At 48.1% G+C, this 22,392-nt stretch overlaps 1 protein-coding gene across 4 annotated transcripts in view; it reads left to right on the top strand.

The window, feature by feature from the left end:
* LOC119182278 (alkaline phosphatase, tissue-nonspecific isozyme-like) overlaps positions 1–22,392 on the top strand; it is an 85,178-nt gene that overhangs the window by 42,990 nt on the left and 19,796 nt on the right. For 2 of the 4 annotated variants that reach the window (XM_075869822.1, XM_075869820.1), the window contains 2 exons: positions 5,459–5,525; positions 16,212–16,352. In XM_075869822.1, the coding sequence (XP_075725937.1) occupies positions 5,459–5,525; positions 16,212–16,352 (208 nt within the window). Of the gene's footprint in view, positions 1–5,458; positions 5,655–16,211; positions 16,353–22,392 lie in introns of all 4 variants that reach the window. The other 2 variants (XM_075869821.1, XM_075869819.1) reach the window with 1 other exon arrangement.

The following is a 22,392-nucleotide window of genomic DNA, read 5'->3' as shown; positions in this document are numbered from 1 at the left end:
GCACTGCGAACGCTGGTTCGGCTGACATGATCGAATACCAGCTGATAATTCGTATTCTCGGGCTGGAGGCATGTTGAAGATTAGATGGATCCATATTAAAAGATCGATGCGCATCGATGCTACGAATAAGCCCATGTAAATTTTCGCGTTACGGTGTCAATATTTATTGTTTTCTTAAGCCGAGTAAAAGTCGCTCACTGGCACTAGATGGGAGGTCAAAATACTGTGCTATATATACCCGAGAGTCTGTTCTCTGTAGTACAGCGTGGGCAGTCAGTGTTTGCGGTGTTTTACTTTGAAATAATGGTGCGTATATATGTGTGTGTGTGTGTGTGTTGCATGAATAACATACTATGATCTTCAGTGTTGATTAAATTGGAATAAACATAAAATATACTGCACAAACGCGGTGTCGCCATTTTTGCCATTGGTCCAGACGGTTCAACTGTTAGTCCCGCTGGAGCATTCTACTGGGGCCAACATTTAAACCAAGTGGAGTAAGTGCTTGGGGTAACAGTTGAGCCCTTGCAGTTACTCCCGCAGTTAGTCCAAAATTGGTTCAAAATCTGTGGCAGCGCATTTAGACCCCTAAAGGACCAGTGGCATACCCCACTTTAGTCTTTTTCGCTTAGAGTGTAGTCTGGCGAGTTTTACGCAATCCGTGGCAACATTACTCCTTCTTGGGTGCAACCCAGCGCAGCGGCTCCGGATTTGAGGACAATGACGCAAACCAGTGGCGGGCCCTCATTGGAATATTCTGACGCGACCCAGCAGTAGTTCTAAATGAACGTTGATGAAGTAAAGGATCACCTGGGAACTATAAAGTACCACGCGGTGATTCGCCAAACAGCCGACCTATGCATCAGAGAGAAGCTGACGTATGCGTCATAGAGATGACATCTCGGCTCTTCGAGTCCCTAAGCTGTCGGCCCCAGTGCCCAATATGTAACGCCTCTATTTCTATGCTGTACATAAACCTTGACTTAAAAGTCTACTGCAACAAAATTTGGCACTCCGCAAGAAGTTAATATATAGGTAGTCCAGCTAGAGGTAGTGCTGCCTGCCGAATGTCGTCGTAGACATACAAGCGCTTACTTTAGAAAAAAGCCTAAAAACGACGGTGTTTTTTGAGACCAAAACTAGAAAAAACGAAGCCAACACTGCTGACCAGATGTGACATGAATGACAGAAAAATTGTCAGCTCTACGCTCCTCGAGCACGCACATCGTGGACGCGCCCCTTAGTATGTGTGTTTTTTTTTTACGTTAACTTAAGAAAGCCGCGTGAAATGCCTCTTATCAAACGCTGGTCCGGGCTTCCCACTGGTGGGTTTGCAGTGTCTGACTTTCAAATTCAGAAACGCAGCTTTACATGAACATGACTTGCCATCGACTTCAATGAAGCACAAACGCGTTACAAACGCGCTGTCTTTAGGTGGTGCCGAGGCATTACAAACGCACAAACATGCTTCAAACGCGATGCCTTAAAAGTGGTTTGAACGCAAAAAAAGCTATTCAGTAGCAGGGAGTGTTGCTCACAAGGAGCGACGCGGCGAAATTCTCTAGTAATCGTCATATCCCGTTCTGTCCGATTTGCCTGGGCACACCGCTGGAACTCCGCGTCGTCGGCAGGCTGGCAATTGAAGCACCGATTATAAATTAACTACGTGACTGAAAGATTTTTTCCTGTCGTTATCGTAAGCTACCGCATATATACTACGTACTTATTGCCGTTTCCGCTGAATCATAATTTCGTTGCACCGTCATCTTGTCCGCTTGTCTATCAACTCTGCGCAGAAGCGGTCACGAGCTGATCGAGAAACACACGCTATCAGCCAGCGTTCTTGGCAGAGGCGAGTTTCGTAGCAGTGGCGCCTTCGGGACCGTGTTGGCGTTTGGCCTCATAACATTATGCAGAATCACTTGTTATTAGAAGAAAAAGTGATTTTGAGGGGCTTTGAGAGTGTATGAAATAAATACCAGGCTGTGAGCTGTGCTATATTATTTCGCCCACGTGTTCTTGGTTGCCTCGACTAACAATGAGCAGTGTTATCTGATACCGCACAAAAAGCGTTAGGATTCTTCAAGAACACTAAAAGTGTAATTTGCTCATTCACGTGCATTTTCCGATATATTATTACCGCTTCCCTGGAAAACCATTCTGAATTTCGTGCAGAAAAGGCTGTATAAAAGTAACGTATAATAAGATGTTACATAGATCTGGGGGGCTGGAAACTCCTGATGCCTTGCAGCACTCTGTAATTTGCTGCTAGTAGCATTTACTTAGCACAAACAGGCATTTCCTCTGCGCGAACAGAGTTAAAGTGAAGAGCATCTGATACAGGATCGCATTCAGGACACGGAGTTCGCAAATTTTGGGAAGTCTGTCGGCTCGTCATAATACTGTTCCTTGCGGTGGTAGTATCTTGAACATAGCGGAAGGAAAGCTAAGGAGAGGCCCTTGCAATGTGATCAGCAGAGCGAGAAGTGTGGCGGAAGTCACATGATTTTGCAGGAGGGGAGGGTTGTGGGACAACGTGGGCACGCTGGCGTCTCGTGTCGTCTGCATCACCACTCGTAAAACCGCTTTGTTGATAGCCAGCTGTAGGTCTGAATGTGCATATTTATGCATCTGTAACACTTCAAAAGTGATGCAGTGTGTCAGAATCATTCAGTGAAAGTTGGTCTTCATGGTTGCGGGTTTATTTTATGTTGCTTGAGATCGGAAGTGGTCGTTTTCGAATTTCGTGACCACTTTTTTGAAAATTATTAGTGCCACAGCTTTGCTGTTTTTTTTTTGGCACTGGGCTTGCGTTCTTCAGCAAATGAAGCCTATATTATCAAGACGACAATGGCAGCGTCTACAACTCTTAGGCCGCGTTCACACTGAGCATTCCGGCCGCCGAACGTGCTCCGAATCCCGTTCGGTGGCGGCGAGATCCGCCGAAAGGGCCCTCTCCGCGCCGATCGCTCTCGGACCGATTTTTATGGCGTCTGCCGCCGAATCGGTCACCACGGCCCAATAGAAGCGCTAGTCAAGGAATTTTGAAAAATGGCGGCCAAGCCCTACTTTCTTGTTATGCTGCAGTGCACGTAACTGAATGTTGAAACCAAATGGAGTTTAACCTACTCTGTGCCTACTTCGCCTCCGTAATTCGTGAAAGAGGTGACCGAGCTTGCTGTTGGCGAGACCGAGCTTGTTGCGGTCTTGCAGAGCAAAACGAACCCACCAACGCCGCTGGCGTCGGTAATTTTTCTGCTCTTAGTGCATTGCAAGACGGCCACTTGCCAGCAAAGTAACCAGTACTGTTTTTTCTTGCTTCTTGCGTACGAGAATCGTCGAAGTATACACCACCGGATAGCATAGTAACGTTTGCGAGCTGCGGCAACAACCGGGTGACAGCGCATCCATCCCGCGTTCGCCCCGTAGTAGATGGCATATTCGGCGGCGCGAGGCGCGTCCAGTGCGAACGACGCTGCGTTTCGGCGGCAGGGGAATTTCGGTCGCTGTAAAAAACGGATGTTTCAGTGTGAACTAGGCATTAATGCGGAAGGCTGCAGGGAGCTGTTCTCGCGTACGATGGTCACAACTATGGGAAAGCAGTACGTGGCACACTGTTTTTACCGGAGCTTGCCGAGCCTAGAATTAGACTTACATGACAAAGTAGGTGGTTTATTTTTCGACTTATCACTTTCTGGTAACATTTTGCATGGGTTCTCCTAATCTTTGGTAAATGTTTTTTTTTTTCGATATGTTCGCAGTCAGCCAACCAGCACACTGCTGCGAACGATACTCGTGCGCCCGAATCGTGAGAAACAGGTCAAAGAAGGATTCGGAGGTATTTCATCTGGCTAAATAGCAAGACAAACTAAATAACATTTCAATGCTACGTTACGTTCCGCACCAAGAACTTACCATATGTGCCGAAGAAAACCGCCTATCCAGGCGATTATCTGGCCAATTCACGACATTGCTCTCTTGCATTCAGTGGATTAAACACAACCTGCAAAGCTGCAAATTTATTGTAGATTCGCGCTGAGACTGCGAACCGCACTCACTCACTTCACAAGCAAATATCACTGCCCATTTGTTCATAATTAGCAATAAAGTTTTGCTTTTCTAGTTCAGACGGCTGCGGCTTTGGCAGCCGACGCGTCCGAAATCGGCTCGCCTCCCTCTTACTGGCGCCCGCTGCGCATGAACGATCCGCCGTAGCGCGCCCACATTTGAGAGGAGTGTCTACTGCCAGCTTGATGAAATGTGACGTAACAGCCTCTCCAGCTTATTTCTTCCTGTGTGATCTTGAAGGTTCTGGGTGACGATAAGTTTGTGTATAAACTAAAACAAAATATACGTGTTTTGTGGCTGACTGTTAACCCTATAAGTACAGGAAATAAAAACACTGCCCGCCAAGGAAGTGAAAAAAGTATATCTTCTGCTATGTCGTAATATCATGTCTGTACTTCTATAGAAAAATTGTTCCTCCAAGCCAACACGTTGCGGCAAATAGCACATGTTCACAACGTTGACGTTTTTTTCATTCCGATAGCACCTACATAGACACTCTCGGCTGTATTTTGTCGCTGGCGTCGACGTCGACGTCGGCGTCAATTATCGTATGTGTGTACGTATCTATGCATATAAAAATGCAAGAAAGAAAAATAACAAAAAAGACTCCGGTGAGCGCAATCGAAGTTGGGTCCTCTTAATCGTAAGTGCAAAGCGTTAACCACTGAGCCACTGAGGAGCACGTCCATCGTCCTTGCGACGGCAAGCTATTTATATCTACCACTTACCGCTGCTCACGGACATCTCGGAGGGAATTATCGTGTTTCTAGCATTACCAGTAAGATGGCGCAATGAGCGCGTGCTGGCTTTCGCTCGCCACAACGCGCAGTGGCGCCCGCTCTAATGTATCACGCGTACTTTGCTCCACTTAGAGGAGGAGAGTGACGCTCTCTCGCACGCCGTTAATTCATGGTGAGGAGGAGGGGAAGATCGTACATCTTGGCTGGCTTAGGGCTCTACCTGAAACGCTGCACAAATCCAACTGCAATCATTGCACACTCCGTTTGCGAAACGCGCGCACTCTTTAGACACAGCCAAGTAACAATTAGGACACTCATTTGCGTGCATCTGTACCTGCGACTACGTTTTTTGCGTCGTTTGTGCGTGAGAAAAGTGGGGAATGTTTCGATCTGCTTTCGATTCTGAGCGTGACCTTCCAATTTGTTGCTATCGCGCTCATTGCTTCGCCTTTGGGGCAAAGCTGTGACTTTTTATTTGCCGCATCTATTGCATACGCTATTAATGTAAGAGCTGCGCAATACCACAGGCGCTGATTATCACCACTACACGGCATTACGGCTATCACATTCCACATCAATTACACAATTACTAATTAATGGTACCAACTTAGTAACGTATCGACTGTGAGGTTTTTATGTTTCCCTTCCAGGTCATTCTTGGAGCAGGAAGAAAGGTTTTCTTCAATTCTACGGAATATGATGAAGAATGCAAGAAAGGTGCAAGAATCGATGGGCTCAACTTGATAAATGTCTGGCAAGCAATGAAGAATAATACTAATGCTAGTTATGTTTGGAACAGATCCCAGCTTTTAGCGGTTGAAACTAACTCTACTGATTACTTGTTAGGTGGGTGCATTTTACGCAAGATCGTACGCATGGACACTACTTTAAATTAGATGCTCTTAAATAGCGTAAAGTATTTATTTATTATTTATTTATTTATTTATTTATTTATTTACAACATTTCCGCCTCCATCGGAAATGCAGCCACGCAGCTGGGCTTCGATCCCGCGACATGCGGGTCAGCAGCCGAGTACCTTAACCATTAGATCAACGCGGCGGGGCACGCTTGCGTTTCTTTCAACTCCAGTAAGCATGATAGATACAACAAGATTCGTGTATTTTCGCTAAATAATTTAATATTGTTCTGTTTATGTGGACCAGATTTGGTTTCGGTTTCACGGTGCTGAATTGGGAAGTGACGTTGATGCATAGGTCGCTTAGTCACGTGAGCACACAAGGATCTCACGCATATCGCGTTGACTTTCGTCTACTCTCATACACACCTGCCACAACAAGCGCCAGCAAAACAAACGCGTTGACAGTTATTATGGCCAGCTGCAGTAGCATCGAGGCAGTGGCAACGCAAAAGGCAGCTAGAAGGAAACAAAGCGTTGATATTTACAACGTGTGTACAGAACGAGGACGAGGAAGCAGCCCGACGCTCGATGCGCCGGCCTTTTATAAGCGCCGAGATGCTGATAGAGGATCACACAGCCCCTCTGTTGAACGGGCGCAGTGTCTCTGAACGACGCGTCGAGTGTCTTTTGGAAAACAAGCTGAGTTCATGACGCACGCACACGGTGTCTCTGCAAGGGACACCAGCAAACTCGCAACAGCAGGCGTGCTAGCTCTCTCCTTGTTTACAAAATGCGTTTCGGGGATGGCGGAGGTCACTCACGTCATTACAAATCAGGTGTGACGCGACGACAACTGTCATTGCTTCTCCTATTCTGAAACGTCAGTGTTGCTGCGCAAGCCATTTGCCTAGATCGCGAGAGTGAGCATACAGCTACACATTTAGAAGTGAATTAAAACAAATTCTATTCGTTCGTTGTGTCCGACTCTTCGTGTGGAGAGTCCTTGCATACAGAGGAAACTCACAATAGGCTTGGGATAGCCTCAAAATTTGGTGTCACCACCCCTTTAAATGCACACATATGCGAAGACTGTTATTGGGTATATACCAAAAGAGGAAGTGACATAAGAGTAAGTAAAATTGTTTTCGCGTAACAAAGCTAAAAAGTTGTAAATTAGTTTTTCTTCTTGTGGATGACGCTAGGTTATTTTATTCAATTATTGCTTGTAGTTTAAACAATTTAAAAGAAAGATGTCAGCCGGAATTTATGCTGGCTACTTTGTTATCATGGCCATGGCACGGGAAAGCTGCAGAGGGCGAATAAAGCAAGTCATTATGAAGCGCGCAACGATTGTACAGTTTATGAGAATAAGGGTAGGGAGCACAGAGTCATCAATTTGATAGTGGTTCCAATCTGGCATGCTAAATTGCCGGGACAGTAAGTGGAATCAATGAAGTCAACAACACGGGTGTTGAACGAATCGATGATGTTGATGGCATATTCTAGATCAGAATCTCATATTACAAAGACATAATTAACTTCCTGACGGATGAGAGTTATGTAAACAATTTTTGGGTAGTTCGTGCATGTTTCACGCTTGCCTTGTTTCAGCTGAAATTATGATAGTGCTATATCATAATGGGATGGCTAACTAGACTGCAAATCAACTTACAAGTGTGGCAGCTTGGGCTAGTTGGTATGACATGTCGATAGTTATAGTGCGAGAACAGAACGACGACACAGAGACACGTGCCCTTCGTGTTCTTCTTGTCTCTGTGACGTCGTTCTGTTTTCGGGCTATAACTATCGTCATGCAAAGCAACACCATTAAAGCTCTCCTTTTGTTGATGTAAGTTCAAGGCTAGCATTATTAGCAGGTAGGTTGTAAGAAATGACTGGAATGATTTAGCGAGTGGCATTGGCTTTGAATTGACACAATTAGAGACAGCAGTTATGAAGAGCACGCAGCTGTTACTTCATTAATGTCACTTCAAAGGTCAAGGCAGTCGGCATCATTACTAATTCGCTATATAAAGCACAACCATATGACAAGTATCTAATTTAAGAGAAAACACTTTACTCCCCGATCGTTATTAAAAATAACAAAAACAGAGAACCAAGTATTCTGCCTTGGGCGACTCAGGAGGTTACGGGAACAGAAAAAAGAGGCATTAGCTCAGGCGTATTGACTATTGTACAGTAAGTCATTATTCCGGTGTTATGTCTCATTCACGTCATCTACCCAGTTGCAAATGATGCTGTGAGACTCAGGGGACGGCTCTATGCTCTCCCATAGGAGAGTATACAGTACTCAAAATTGTTAACCCCTTTTTCTAAACACACATGTCATTAAAGAGGCAGAGACGGCACACAGCTCTCCCCAGCAGAGTACCTAGTAGGTGGTGGTGGTGGTGGTGGTGGTGGTGGTGGTGGTGGTGGTGGTGTTGCAGCAGGCGGGGTTAGCCTGGCCTGCATGGCCGGCAATTGTTCCGCCTGAGCATCTCCTTAATTTGGAAAATGTCACCACGAGTCAGACAGCCCAGTGTCTCGCAGGAAGACCAACAAAGTTCGTTGCACGTTCCTCCTAGTTGCCGCGGGTCCTTCAGGAAAGATGATGTCATCAACTGTCCGGTGCCTATGACAGCCTTTTCGCAAGGTGCGGATCATCGCTGCTCTTTGCGCATCAAACTGTGGGCAAAGCCAAATGAAATGTTCAATATCCCCGATGTCACCACAGAAGGCACAGAACGGGGAAGCGTATCTCCCAGTCTTGAATGACCAGGCCGGGGTGTATGCGGAGCCGGTTCTAATGCGGTACAACAGCGTCGCTTCTTCACGAGAAAGTCCATGAATTACACATGCTTGGTGTGGAAACCTGTAGATCGCCTTGAAATGATTGCGTATCACATCTTTGTTGTTCTGGTAAGTCTTGGGAGTTCTTACTTTTGGAAACGATGTACGTGCTTTGCATGCAAGGGCATCAGCCTTTTCATTGCCCTCAATGCCAACGTGGGATGGGATCCACTGGAACTTTATATTAAAACTCTTGCCATTTAGGTGTTTGATTAGTGCCAGAGATTGCCTAGTGAACTTTTCTTGAGGTAGGCCACGATGCAGTCTTTGTAGCGCCGATTTGGAGTCCGTCAGCACTACAACATCTCGTGCAGAAAAGGATCGCAGTTTTCGCAAAGCCGCCGTAATTGCAGCGCTTTCTACCGTTGTGGACGAAACCACGCGATCCAGGCGGCCCGACCATGACACGCCCAGGCTGGGTATGCAGAAAGCCGCTGCGCAGCTATCAGTCTGTGTGCACACTGATCCGTCGGTGTACACTTGTAGGTGGCAACGGTACATGGTGCTCAAGTGGTCCAGCGCAAGAAATTTTGCTTCCGCGGCTGGAATGGTGCGCTTCGCTGGTAGATTGGGTACGCTGAAGTTGCACGCAACATCCACAAAAGACCATGGCGGGTCCATAGGGCGCCGTTTAGGCAGTTTCAAGCCTAAATATTGAAATGTGTTTAGTGCCGCGTTGAAATGTGAGCCAGTTCTTGCTCTTAGCCGCCGGAGAAGCGCCGTGCCTGCGAAGGACTCGCCCAGTCTTGACAGCTGCGTCAATAAGGCCTGAGACGCCAAAAGGCGGAGCGGAAGAGACTAGGCTTCATTAGTGACCTTCGTGTTTGAAGCCGCCTGAGGGACTCCCATCGCCAAGCGAAGACCCTTTCTGTGCACTGCCTCTAGGCGTTCGAACTGGCTTGGTGATGGTGATATCAGGGGCAGCTGATAAAGAATGCGGCTTGTTATAAGCGCATCATTCAATTTAAGCATGGACATAGGATTGTTGCCCCAACGAACCCCTGCCATGCGACGAAGAGCGTTGATCCTTTGCACTGATGCAGTTACTATACCATCAACCGCACGTCGCCATAATAGCTTGTTGTCGATGGTAGTGCCCAGGAAGCGAACACTTGTTGCACAACGAATTGAGTGGCCTCGAATATTCAGCGACAGACGTGTTGACTTCCGTCGCACTCCCGGGAAGAGCATGAAGGCCGACTTTTCCGCTGATAAAGATAGGCCAAGTGTCAACAAGTGACGCTCAATGATTGAAATAGCGCTCTGTGCTATCCGGGCCAAACGTTTGTGCTGGTACCCTGAGATCCAAATTAGAGTACCTAGTACTCTAATTTAGAGTACCTAGTACTCTAAATCGTCAACCACTTTTTCTAAACAGACAACATTAAAAAAATTGAGGTAGGTTAGTTTGACTAGAAGCATGTGATAAAGAACGCTACAAGAGTTTTGAATAAAGGAGAAATGCGGCGTCCGCTTGAAAGTTTGTGTAAACAGCTGAAAATAAATCGTTAATAAATCTGATGAAGTCAGTATTGTATGAAAACCCTTGCGAAATTCGCGCTAATATTCTAAATTATAGTCATGCTATTGCATACCATTTAATATATGTGTACATATGACGTGCTCGAGAAGTATACATATGATACCAGAGATAGGAGGATTGACAGTGTAGCGGCCGGAAATGTCGGCTGCCGGAGGCAGCGAGAAAGGAGACGTGGAGCAGGTTTGGAGTTGCAGGGCAAGACTGTTTATTTCCACTCCGTGCGAGTGACGAGAGCTCCCCTCGACGAGGGAGAGAATGAGGCACCCCCGCGTTCTTCTACAAGAAAGAGGAAAAGGGGGCCACCGAGCGAGCAGACGTAGCATGCAGCCGGTCTAATGCCCGGAGCCGGCCCCGACAACACGTTGTTCCCCGAACACGGAGGAGGAGGAGCTGGCGCCGCGAGTAGGCGCGCTGTCGACGGCCGGCTGCAGACGGGATAGAAAAGAATGCGGTGGTGCTTAGCAGCTTCCGCTACAAAGGCTCCCCCCCTAGATTGCGGAGCTTTTAAAGGAGGACAGCAGTTACGGGCTGAATAGTGAAAGGTCACAGTCCAATGGTTAGCACTGAAATCGTACGTGAGAGGCTGCTTGAATGGAAACTTCAATATGAGCAGGCTTGGCGCGGTCAACGGCGACGACTTCTCGTTTCCCCCGCACGTCGATTGCGATGGTTTTGTTAGTACGTCCCAAAACTTTGAATGGGCCATCGTACGGCGGAGTAAGGGGCGGCTTCGTTGCGTCGTGTCGCACGAACACATGGGTAGCAGAGTCCATGTCAGGAAAAGTGAAAACTTTCCTGTTGCGGGCGATGCGAGGTGCTGTTGGCCTGAGTTGCGCGAGCCATGCGCGCAGCTTCTCGATGTGATCGGAGGCTGTTGGGGCGGAAGGTGTCTGGTCGGAGAAGAATTCTCCCGGGAGGCGCACTGTTGAGCCGTAGACCATTTCCGCTGCGCTGAAGCCGAGGTCTTCCTTCACCGTTGAGCGTAGGCCAAGAAGAACGAGCGGGAGCTTCTGCACCCAGTGCTGGCGGTCGAGTTTCGCTGCCAGTGCGGCTTTGAGTTGCCGGTGGAAGCGCTCAACCATTCCGTTGCTGGCGGGGTGGTAGGCGGTTGTATGCTGCAGCTTCGTGCCGAGGAGCGTTGAAAGTGCGGAAAAGAGGTTGCTCTGGAATTGCCGTCCCCGGTCAGTTGTTATGCGGGCGGGGCAGCCAAAGCGGGACACCCATGTTTGAATGAAGGCCTGCGCGACGGTCTCAGCTGATATGTCCGCAATTGGTATAGCTTCGGGCCACCGGCTGTACCTGTCGATGCATGTGAGCAGGTACCTAAATCCTTGGCAGGGCGGTAGTGGTCCCACGAGGTCAAGGTGAACATGGTCAAACCGCGACTCAGGAGTCCGAAATTCCTGTAGTGCAGCCCGATTGTGGCGAGTCACTTTCACTTGCTGACACGTTTCACATGTCCGAGCCCATCGTCGCACGTCCGCGTTGACTCCGGGCCAAACGAAGCGTTGCGTTATCAGCCGCTGGGTGGCACGGACACCTGGGTGGCTGATGGAGTGGAAAGTGTTGAATACCACTCGGCGAAAGTTCAGTGGGACAAAAGGTCGTGGTGCTGCCTGGGAGGTATCGCAGGTTATCGTGCTCTGGACGTAGGGAAGTGCAACCTCCGAGAGCACGAGTGAAGATCCCCCTCCCTTCAGTCTTGTCAACTCGGGGTCGTCCCGCTGAGCTGCGGCCATAGCTTCGAAGTCCAGGACTTCTGTGCTGGAAGCATTGACGCGAGACAAGGCGTCAGCTGCTTCGTTTTCGAACCCGGGAACGTGGCGGATGTCTGTAGAAAACTCGGAGATGAATGAGAGCTGACGGATCTCTCGTTCTGAGTAGGAGGAACTGTTGTTTTTGAATACGTAGGTGAGGGGCTTGTGGTCTGTCAAGATGTAGAACTCACGGCCTTCGAGGAAGTAGCGGAAATGCTTAATGGAACAATATATTGCGAGCATCTCTCTTCCAAAAGTGCTGTACCGTGCTTCTGCAGGCTTCAGACGTTTCGAAAAGAAGCCCAGTGGCTTCCACTGGGCGCCCTCCTGTTGCTGCAGCACTGCTCCGACCGATGTGGAGGAAGCGTCCACCATGAGGCGTGTAGGAGCTTCAGGCCGTGGATGAATGAGAAGGGTAGCCGCGGGTAGCTCGTCCTTAGCTTTCTGGAAAGCGTTCTGGTGTTCGTCAGACCAACAAAATTCTGGTGCCTTTTGGTCGTCTCGGCGCAGCAGGTCGGTCAATGGCTGGAGCACTCGAGCACAAGACGGAATGAAGCGCCGGTGGAAGTTTAAGAGCCCGAGGAACTCCCTCAGCTTGCGAAAAGATGTTGGAGCTGGAAACTTCTTGACGGATTCCACCCTCGATTCCAATGGCATAATGCCTTCAGCAGTGATGTGGTGGCCGAGGAAGTTGAGCGCCTCTACTCCAAACACGCACTTTTGAGGTTTCAACACCAGACCGTGCTCATCCAAACGCTGAAAGAGCTGGCGGAGGTGCTCTTCGTGCTCCGCAGGCGTTCTGCTGGCCACCAAAATGTCATCCAGGTAGACAAAGATGAAAGGAAGACCCCGGGTGACCTCATCCATGAACCTTTGAAAGGTCTGTGCGGCATTTTTCAAGCCGTAGGGCATGCGGACAAACTCAAACAGGCCGAACGGAGTTGTTATGGCTGTTTTTGGTATGTCCTGCGGTTCGACGGAGATTTGGTGGTATGCCGCTACAAGGTCGATCTTGCTGTATATTTTCGTACCTGCCAGCCGCGCGCTGAAATCGTGAATGTGTGGCAGAGGATACTGGTCCGGCGTTGTCGATGCGTTCAAGGCTCTGTAATCACCACACGGGCGCCAATCGTCGTCCTTAGGCACCATGTGTAGCGGCGATGAATGGTTGCTAGACGAAGGGCGAACAATTCCCAGCTGCAGCATATGCTCGAACTCCCTGCGTGCAGCTTGAAGCCTTTTGCTGGACAGCCGTCGTGGCCGGGCGGTGACTGGCGGCCCGGTGGTGACGATGTGGTGAGTCACGTTATGTTTCACCGGCTGTTCCGTGTTGCGGGGCTTGGTGAGCGAGGGGAATTCGGCCAGGACGTGGTGGTAGGCTGATACTGGCTGGAAGGCGCAGATGCCAGATGAGCAGATGTTTGACTCCAAACCACGTACTTTGAGGGATGTGTTGTTATCCTTGAGGCAACGGTCACGTACGCTCACATCCAGGTTGAAGTGGCTGAGAAAATCTGCTCCGAGTATGGCGAAATTAACATCCGCCACCACGAAGACCCAGCGAAACAGGCGCCTGAGTCCGACGTCTATTGTCAGCGAGCGGAAGCCGTACGTAGCGATGGCAGTGTTGTTCACTGCCTGCAGCGACGATGTGTTCTTGCTACGTCGGCGATCCTCGGGGGTTGCCGGGACAATAGAGATTTCGGCTCCCGTGTCGACTAGCAGGCGCGAGTTGCTTACGCGGTCGACTACGAAAAACAGGCGGCTGGGTGGAGGGCCGATGTCGTAAGCCGCCGTTAACGACTGGCCGGAGCGTTTCCCGGAAACGAGCAAGGTTGAGTGCAGCGGCTAGCACCCGTGCCGAAACGACGGTGGTACCAGCAAACTCCGTCCTGTGTATCTCGTGCATGGCTTCTCTGGGAAGAGCTTGGGTGTCTTGAAGGAGATCGGTTGCGTCGTTGCTCGTCCTGTTGGGGAGCGCCAGATAGCACAAGTTTCTGCATGGTCTCGGTAAGGTGTTGCAGTTTCTCCTCAAGGCGCGACAGTCGATCTGGTTGCTCATGTGTTCTTGCAGCAGCTATGGGCGCAAAGGTTGGAGTTGAGTATTCCGTGATGCGATCGGCAAGTTGCGCTAGTCGATCAAGGGACGTCTCATTTGAACCCGCGAGAACCACGCGCACCGACTGGGGGAGCCGTTGTAGGAAAAGTTCACGAAGAAGTGGGAGCTGGCCGTCCTGACGCGCGTGCACACCGAGTAGTTGCCGCATACGGTGCAGCAGTTGGGAAGGTCGTTGGTCGCCCAGCTCTTCGCGACACAAGAGCTGCTGCAGTCTGCTTTCTTCAGGCGCCTCGAGGCGGTCCAGCACCGTCTTTTTGAGGGTGTCATATTCTTCTTGCGCGGGGGGTGAAACCAAAATGTCGTCGATAGCGTCGGCGATTTCGGGGGGCAGGGCTGCGACGACGTGAAGGTATTTTGTCGACTGCGAGGTGATGTGCCGGAGTTGAAAACGGGCCTCCACTTGGCTGAACCAAACTCTTGGATTTTTCGGCCAAAAATTTGGTAGCTTCAGTTCTGTGGCGATGACCGCAGGCGTGGAGGCAGCAGCGTTGTCGTCGGAGCTCATTGCGGCGTGTTCGTTGAAGCGTTCGGGTCACCAATTTTGTAGCGGCCGGAAATGTCGGCTGCCGGAGGCAGCGAGAAAGGAGACGTGAAGCAGGTTTGGAGTTGCAGGGCAAGACTGTTTATTTCCACTCCGTGCGAGTGACGAGAGCTCCCCTCGACGAGGGAGAGAATGAGGCACCCCCGCGTTCTTCTACAAGAAAGAGGAAAAGGGGGCCACCGAGCGAGCAGACGTAGCATGCAGCCGGTCTAATCCCCGGAGCCGGCCCCGACAACGCGTTGTTCCCCGAACACGGAGGAGGAGGAGCTGGCGCCGCGTGTAGGCGCGCTGTCGACGGCCGGCTGCAGACGGGATAGAAAAGAATGCGGTGGTGCTTAGCAGCTTCCGCTACAACAGTTAAGGGGAACGCAGCGGTAAACTGATTTAAATATTGGGATCACCTTAACTACTCTCCACTCTTTAGGAACAACACAAGATGACAAGAAGTTTCAGAACAAGGCTGAAGCCCCACCACGGTGGTCTAGTAGCTATGGTACTCGGCTGCTGGCCCGCAGGTCACGGGATCGAATCCCGGCAGTGGTGGCTGCATATCTCATGGAGGCGGAAATACTGTAGGCCCGTGTTCTCAGGCCCGTGTTCTCAGAAAAAACCCGAAGTGGTCAACATTTTCGAAGCTGCTCACTACGGCATCTCTCATAAACATATGGTGGTTTTTGGACGTTAAACCTCACATATAATTATAGAACAAGGCTGATAACGCTGGTGAAAAGTTTACGAAGGCATTTAAGTATGTTCAGTATGTTCCTTTATTGGCATGTTTCTTTGACATTTTCTTTCAAAAGTTGTAAGGGTGGAATGCCATCGCAATGATAATTCGCGTCCATTTTTGTCACAAATGGTCTCGCGATCATATAGACACAGCATTGTTCTCTTCATCGACATGAAATGCTTGAGCTGCGCTGATAAAGAAGCATTCAAGATAAAAAAATCACAGCATGTCCACCGAGTGAGTGATGATAAGTGGTGTGAAGGATCCGCCCGTCCGTGTGTTCGTTCTTCCTGACGCAAGGACGAACAGTAGCACGGTCAAGATAAAAACAACCACGAAGCTTTTCTTTGTTATATGCACCAGCTAGGAAGGGCTTGAAACGCAATGTGTTGCTTATAAATTAAATCAGATGACATTTAAATTGCGTGGGGCAGAGCACCAAGTAATAAAAAATGAATATTTGCCATTTTCAAAACAAAGGTGACGTTCACGAGGCCGTGTTACATGGGCCGATTCCCAGAAGGTGTGGTCATAGCACATACAAACGACTATCCACTTGTGCGAGGATTATTGCGCCTTAGTCTGCTCTCTGTAGCTCGCAGGCTAAATGATAAGTGATATAAATTTACATGATCCCGAGTGCTCTAGACAGGAAAAGTCATGTTTTGCAGCACAAACATGAGACAGCACTTATTGCACTAGCTCTACGGTACATGATAAGTCGGTTTGCAATCTTAACACTGCATGATGACGAAACATGTTTCAGAATCGAGGAAGCTTGCCTCGGTACTTAAGCGAATGGGACCAGCTGCCTTACTCAACGTACTGACTCGAAACTAGGAGGATCAGCAAACAATACTGGTTACAATAATTAGGCCCACCTTAGCGCTGAGAACTCTTTTTGCTACTTCTCTTCGCATCACTACTACTTTCTTGGCCCTTTGTCAAATAATTGCCCAACTATTTACAAACAACAACCTAACTTAGACATTCGTTTCAGGCCTATTCGATAATGAACAAATGCCGTACTGGCTCAACCGCTCTGAACCCAACTCAACAAAGCCAAATCTGACGGAGATGGTAACGGTTGCTTTGAAAATACTTTCAAAAGCGCCCAAAGGTTTTGTGCTGCTTGTTGAAGGTGAGCAATTACACTGATTTAAGGTAACTTTCAGCGCTATGCTAGCGGTATAAGACATCCTACACCTTATTTGTGTATAAACAATGCTATACTGATGCCTGCGTCTTTCGAAGTCTAACTAAGATTGTTATAGGACTACATTCTGTGCAACACTCTGATAATACGCTTCGTGGCTAAATTAATGTGGTGTTGTGTTTGTGGTGACAGAAAACAGGATAGTATTAGCATTCCATAAGTACGAGAGTACTTCATCAGCCGAATATTTTGAAATGGCTTACATTTTTATTGCAAAAAGATTGGGCTGCCTGTTCAGCAAAGAAAAATTCGGCAAAAAGGTTCGCTGACTGTTCTTCTTAATTAGGCAGGTGCATTACCACGCTAGAGGAGCGGGAGGCGCGCACTTTCTTACGAACTGCACATCTTTAGGTGCACAGTCCGTAGCAGCGGCGCGCCTGCTGGGGGGGGGGGGGTACCTTTTCTGTGAAATAGCAGAAAAGAAACAAAGGCCACTGTGTCTAGCACTTTTGAATATCAAGGGAGCGTACGATAGCGTGGTGTAAGAGGAATTGTGGGGAATACTGGACACACTAGGCGTGGAAGATGTAGTCACTAATTTTCTAAAGGAGATCTATAAAAGTAATAAAGTGGGGAAAACAGGTACCTAAGCCCACAGATGTGAAATAGGGGCTTAGGCAGGGGTGTCCTCTGTCACCCTTGTTATTGATGATGTACCTACAAGGATTAGAGGCCAAATTAGAGGGAAGTGGACTGGGCTTCAACCTCTCTTTCGTCAAACAAGGAAAACTCATTGAACAGGCACTACCAGCATTGATGTACGTAGATGATATAGTGCTAATGACCGACGACAAGGAAGATTCGCAGAGATTGGTGGACATCTGCGGTAATTAGGGAGATAGGTTTGATTTCAGATTCAGTAAGTAAAAATCAGCAGTCATGATTTTAATGACAAAGAATGTAATGAGCTTAGAATACAGGAGGTCACGCTAGAGAAAACAGATAAGTACAAATATCTGGGCGTATGGATAAGCAATGGGGCCGAGTACCTAAGGAAACACGAAATATACCTGTCGACTAAAGGTAACAGGAATGCAGCGGTAATGAAAAACAGGGCGCTGGGGAATTACAATAGGTATGATGTTGTGAGAGGAATATGGAAATGGGTCATGGTTCCTGGTCTGACGTTCGGTAATGCGGTCTTGTGCATGAGATCAGAAGTTCAAGCAAGATTCAAAATTAGGCAACGTGAAATGGGTAGGCTTGCCTTAGGAGCTCACGGGAATACACCAAATAAGGGAGTACAAGGTGATATGGGATGGACATCATTTGAGGGCAGGGAAGCTAGCAGCAAGATAAAATTTGAGAAGCAATTAAGAGAAATTGGGGAAGAACGTTGGGCTAGGAAGGCTTTCAGCTACTTGTACAAGAAGAAGGTTCATACAAAATGGCGGAAGCGAACCCGGCAATTGACTGGTAAATACTTGGAAAACAGCAAGGGGCCAAACCAAAAAGAAGTATCGGTTAAAAAAAGGGTGAAGGAAGCTGAGACCGATATGTGGAGAATTGGCATAATAAAGACGTCCGTACTAGACATCTATTGAACTTTTAAGCAGGAAATAGCCAAGGAAAAGATCTATGATAATACTCGGGGTAGTTCTCCACTGTTCGAGGCCAGGGCGGAAGTATTGCGAACAAAAACATATCGGGCCAAATACGACGAGGTAAACACGGTATGCAGTGCGTGTGGAGAGGAAGAAGAAACTGCCGAACACTTGATAATGTTCTGTAAAGGGCTTCACCCTGTAGTTCAGGTTGATGGCGCAGAGTTTTTCAAAGCACGGGGGTTTAGGGACAGTGAGGGCAAAATAGACTTTAAGCGGGTAGAATTAACCTGAAGGAGGTTATCTCATTGGTGGCTAAAGTCAAAGCACGAGTGAAAATTTAACCCTTCGCTGCAAAGTACGAATCCTAAACCTCACTATTTAAGGGAAAAAATAAATCTAATTTTTGGTTCATTAAGTATTACGGCTTGGTGGCGCTATCCAGCGCCCGATCTAAAGGGCACAGCCATATCCATCCATCCATTCATGGGGGTTATTTTCTTATTAGGGCAGATTCTGCACAGCTCATTGCATTGGGGGGGGGGGGGGGGGGGCGCTTCGCGCCAGCTTACTGCCCTCTTCCTCCTCCTCTTTCTCAGTCGACGCCTCGCATGTGACCAGCCACACGTGTTTGGGTTCGAATCTAGTAGCAAACCCGCGTGCGGAGGAGAGTGTCGTAAGCGAGGGTTGGGCCGCAGTGCCGTTAACTAGCAGCGGTTACCAGCGGGAACTACACACGAAGGTCAGGTCAAAAGAGCGTGCGTACGTGCTGATCCTATAGTCCGGCCAGGGGTAAACGTTCAAGAATGACGCTAGAGACATATCGAAATGTTGTACGCAAATACACACGTTCGATACTAGCATATGTTTTATAAAACCAGTGGTTTGCAGTTGCGTAACGATGCCAACAGCATTATTGGTGTTACCCGGACCCTCCTACAGAAATCAACTTCAGTTCGTTGCACCTAACTACGCAAAATTAAGGATAACCTGGCCTGACGGCTGCATCATAGGAAAACGCATGTAATGAGCATAAAATTGTACAGCCAGGGCCACCACCACAGTTGCGTTTGACGAACGCCTATGTGAAAAACAGTTTCAAGGCCTCGCATGGCTCTATGCTAAAATAATTGATTACCACGCAGAATGCTGGAGTTCAATCTGTGCTATAATTCCTGCATTCGTCGGGTCAACACTGAAATGTCAACTTCATGTTGACACTCTCGCGTTAAACTTAACATTGTGTGTTTTTTCATTCCTGTGTATAACGAGTCTTGCCTGCATCACTGAAAACAAAAAGAAACACGTTGCTCATTGTTCTAACAAAAAAATGAACGCGTTACCCCTGCACGTTTTCTCAAAAAAGGTTACGCGTTACACTACCATCACCGAAAAAAAACGTAACAGACATTAATTACCTCAGCCGTTATACCACCATCATAAGGTTTAATCAATGTGTCTTTGCTGTGGGAACCCGCACAATTTTTAAATACAAGTTTATTATTCACATAAAACCTCTAGCCTCAGGAAGAAATATACTCGTAATGGTCATCTAACGGCGAATAGTTGTACAAATTTACCGGACGTTAGCAATGTTATAGCAGCTTGAGACGCTTGGATGGTTACATGTCATGGCTTCTTAATGTGTGGCACATGATGAAGTCATTTTTTTAGGCGGCTTACAAAGTATGATAGTCAATCGTTCGTGCTGATCGCAAGAACTGCCTACCTGAAATCTCAAGAAGTATACTGTAATCGGCTTTTTTTCTCGTTCGAAGAGCACCTCTAATGCAGATCGTCGAAAGCGGAACTGGTGGCTCTTGGCCTCCGGAATTACCTGTCGAGTGCCAGTGGTCAAGAGTGAGACCTATATTAGTGCTTTTTCTGAGGGGGAGGCCTTTCCACGTTTGTGACACCTTGTGCTATGCCGCTGTCATCGTGTTTGGTCAGCACAAATCATGACGCATGCGTCATCGATGCCAGTGCGTGTGCGCGTTCGGGCTACGTACACACAAAAGCCAATAAGGAGGGCGGACTTGTATTAGCCAAAGCAATGCGCAACTTTTCAAGCATTAAAAAAATGTTTATTAGAATAGTCAGGTGAAAAAACGTCATTTTTTGCTCTTTAACTCGTATAAAGTACTACAAACATTTGTAAGCGTTTATCGAAAGGTGTTCAAGGTCAGCATCGCTAGCTAAGGAGCTCAATCACCGCAAACGCAACTCCGGTGAAAGAAAAAAAGGCAAAATTTCTTTTTTCAGAACAACGTCAATAGGTCATAGCAATTTTGTAGCAACTTTGTAGTGACTATTAGGTAGCGATTATTATTATGAAGTGTTACACCAGTGCACATTATTCAAAAGTAGTTTTCTTCTCTTGATGGAATTCGTACAACGTTTTTGTGCTCTTTGTTGCGCGTACAATTCATACACAAAATGCCCTATTTTAGGGATACTGTTTGCGTTCAATTTTCATGAACATTCGAGAGGGACGGGTATTAAATTTTGCCCAGCCACGTAGAATACGTTTATTGAGCACTTTAAAAGACAACTAAGTTTCTTCTCGAGATACTGAGTAGTATGTGCGTAAAATATAATATGTCTGATCAAATATACCTTATTGATTTTCGTATTGCGTGTTGATTTCTCCTACAATCACCAATTTGGGATACCCATAGTTAGGAGACTTACTTCGGCTATGTCTGCCGTGTTTTTTGCTAACAGTAACCGTGGTTAGGCACAGCTCTTTTTATGGCTGCTCAATGCGCGCATACAAACGCGGACGCAAAAAGGAAACGAATGTGACAGAAGTGGCACATATGTACTCTATTTCTTTCCTCAATAAACTGCAGTAGCAAGTCGGCGCCAGTTGTGTTAGTATTTTGCTCTTGTGTCCGTGTTTGTGTCTGTGCATTTTTCAGTCTGAAGGTGGATCAATACTAACTATAGCTCAGGTATTCGTGTTACTGTTAGCAATAGTGTTCGTGTCGCAAAGGTATAAACGGGTTTTGGTTAAAACAGGGCGGTACCAGTCAAGGCGGCGAGAATTTCTTTTTAACGTGAAGGTCTTTATTGCCTCATACTCGAGGTAACTGGTGTGCGTCCCGTCCTTGACATGGTGCCAGATGTGGCATCTCCCTTCACGTGGAAGGATAAATGAGCTTTGTGAGCGCTCGAACGTGGATGTCGTCAGCACGGTGTGCAAAGCGCGAGAATACAAACGGATGCCAAACGAAGGCAGATGAGTCACACGTCTCGCTGTGATTTGCGCTAAACATTAAAAAAAACAAAACGCCCACACAATTCGTTTTCGTGTCATTCCACTGGGAGGTTGGTTGGTTGCGAAACTTTATTGTGGTCCTGCAAGGCGCGCGTCAGCGTGCAGTGAGCGACTCCCACGTCGGGACCGTTAGGCCAAGCCTATCAGGCGCTCCGCGGGCCTGCTGGACGGCTGAAAGTTAGTCGGCTAGAAGGAAGCTGCGTAGGTCCGCCTCCTACCTGAATGATGTACTGTTGGGGTTAGTGTACATTGCTTTGCACTCCCAGAGCATGTGCACCAGCGTAGATACATCTTTACATGCGAGGCAAGCGTCATTGGGGAACACGTCAGGATAACTAGCGTGAAGGGATCTCAGGTTAGGGTACCTGTCGGTCTGCAGTAGCCTGAGCATAAGGGCCTGCGGCCTATTAGGTTTCAGATGAGGGAGTTGATATAGTGTTCGCTCGAGGTAAAATTGTTTTGGTATTTCTTTGTACGTGGCAGGTGCGTCCCTGTTTTCCGCAACCCCATTGGCCCCGAATCGTTGCCCGGAACTGGCGTGGTCGGTTAGCGCGCGCGCGGCCTCGAGGGCAAACTCGTTAAGGTTGGGGGGAGCACCTTGAACTTGTCCAACATGTGCAGGAAACCAGATCAGTACGTGGTGCTTGATACCATCGCAGCTACCCCTCTGGAGCACGCGCAGGACTTTCTCGGAGATTACACCACGCTCGAAAGCGCAAATAGCTGACCTAGAGTCACTACAGATGACCTCCCTTTTATCTTCGTGGATGGCGAGGGCCATGGCCACTTGCTCGGCAATCGTGGGATCGTCACTGTGAACCAATGCGCAGTTGGTGATTTGCAGTTTGGAGTCGACGACGACTGCGGAGAAGGCGCGGCTCCCACGGTACGCTGCCGCGTCGACAAAGCTGACGCCATGCTCCTCGCTATGAATCTGCTTGAGAAGAGTGGCAGCTCTAGCCAGGTTTGTAAACAAAATTATCCTCGCATCTGCACGTTACACTGCAAATGTCGTCAAAAGACGGTAGTCTTGCGTCTGGAGAGAGTGAAGAAAACGTTTATTTGATGCTCTGCGCAAGAAAATTGGTGTATGGTGTTCTGGAGGCGCTGAGTTAGAGCGCCTCGAGCGTGCAGCGGAGGC

Source organism: Rhipicephalus microplus, chromosome 7, assembly GCF_043290135.1.
Source record: "Rhipicephalus microplus isolate Deutch F79 chromosome 7, USDA_Rmic, whole genome shotgun sequence".
NCBI lineage: Eukaryota > Metazoa > Arthropoda > Arachnida > Ixodida > Ixodidae > Rhipicephalus > Rhipicephalus microplus.
This window is presented reverse-complemented; position numbering and strand designations above follow the sequence as displayed.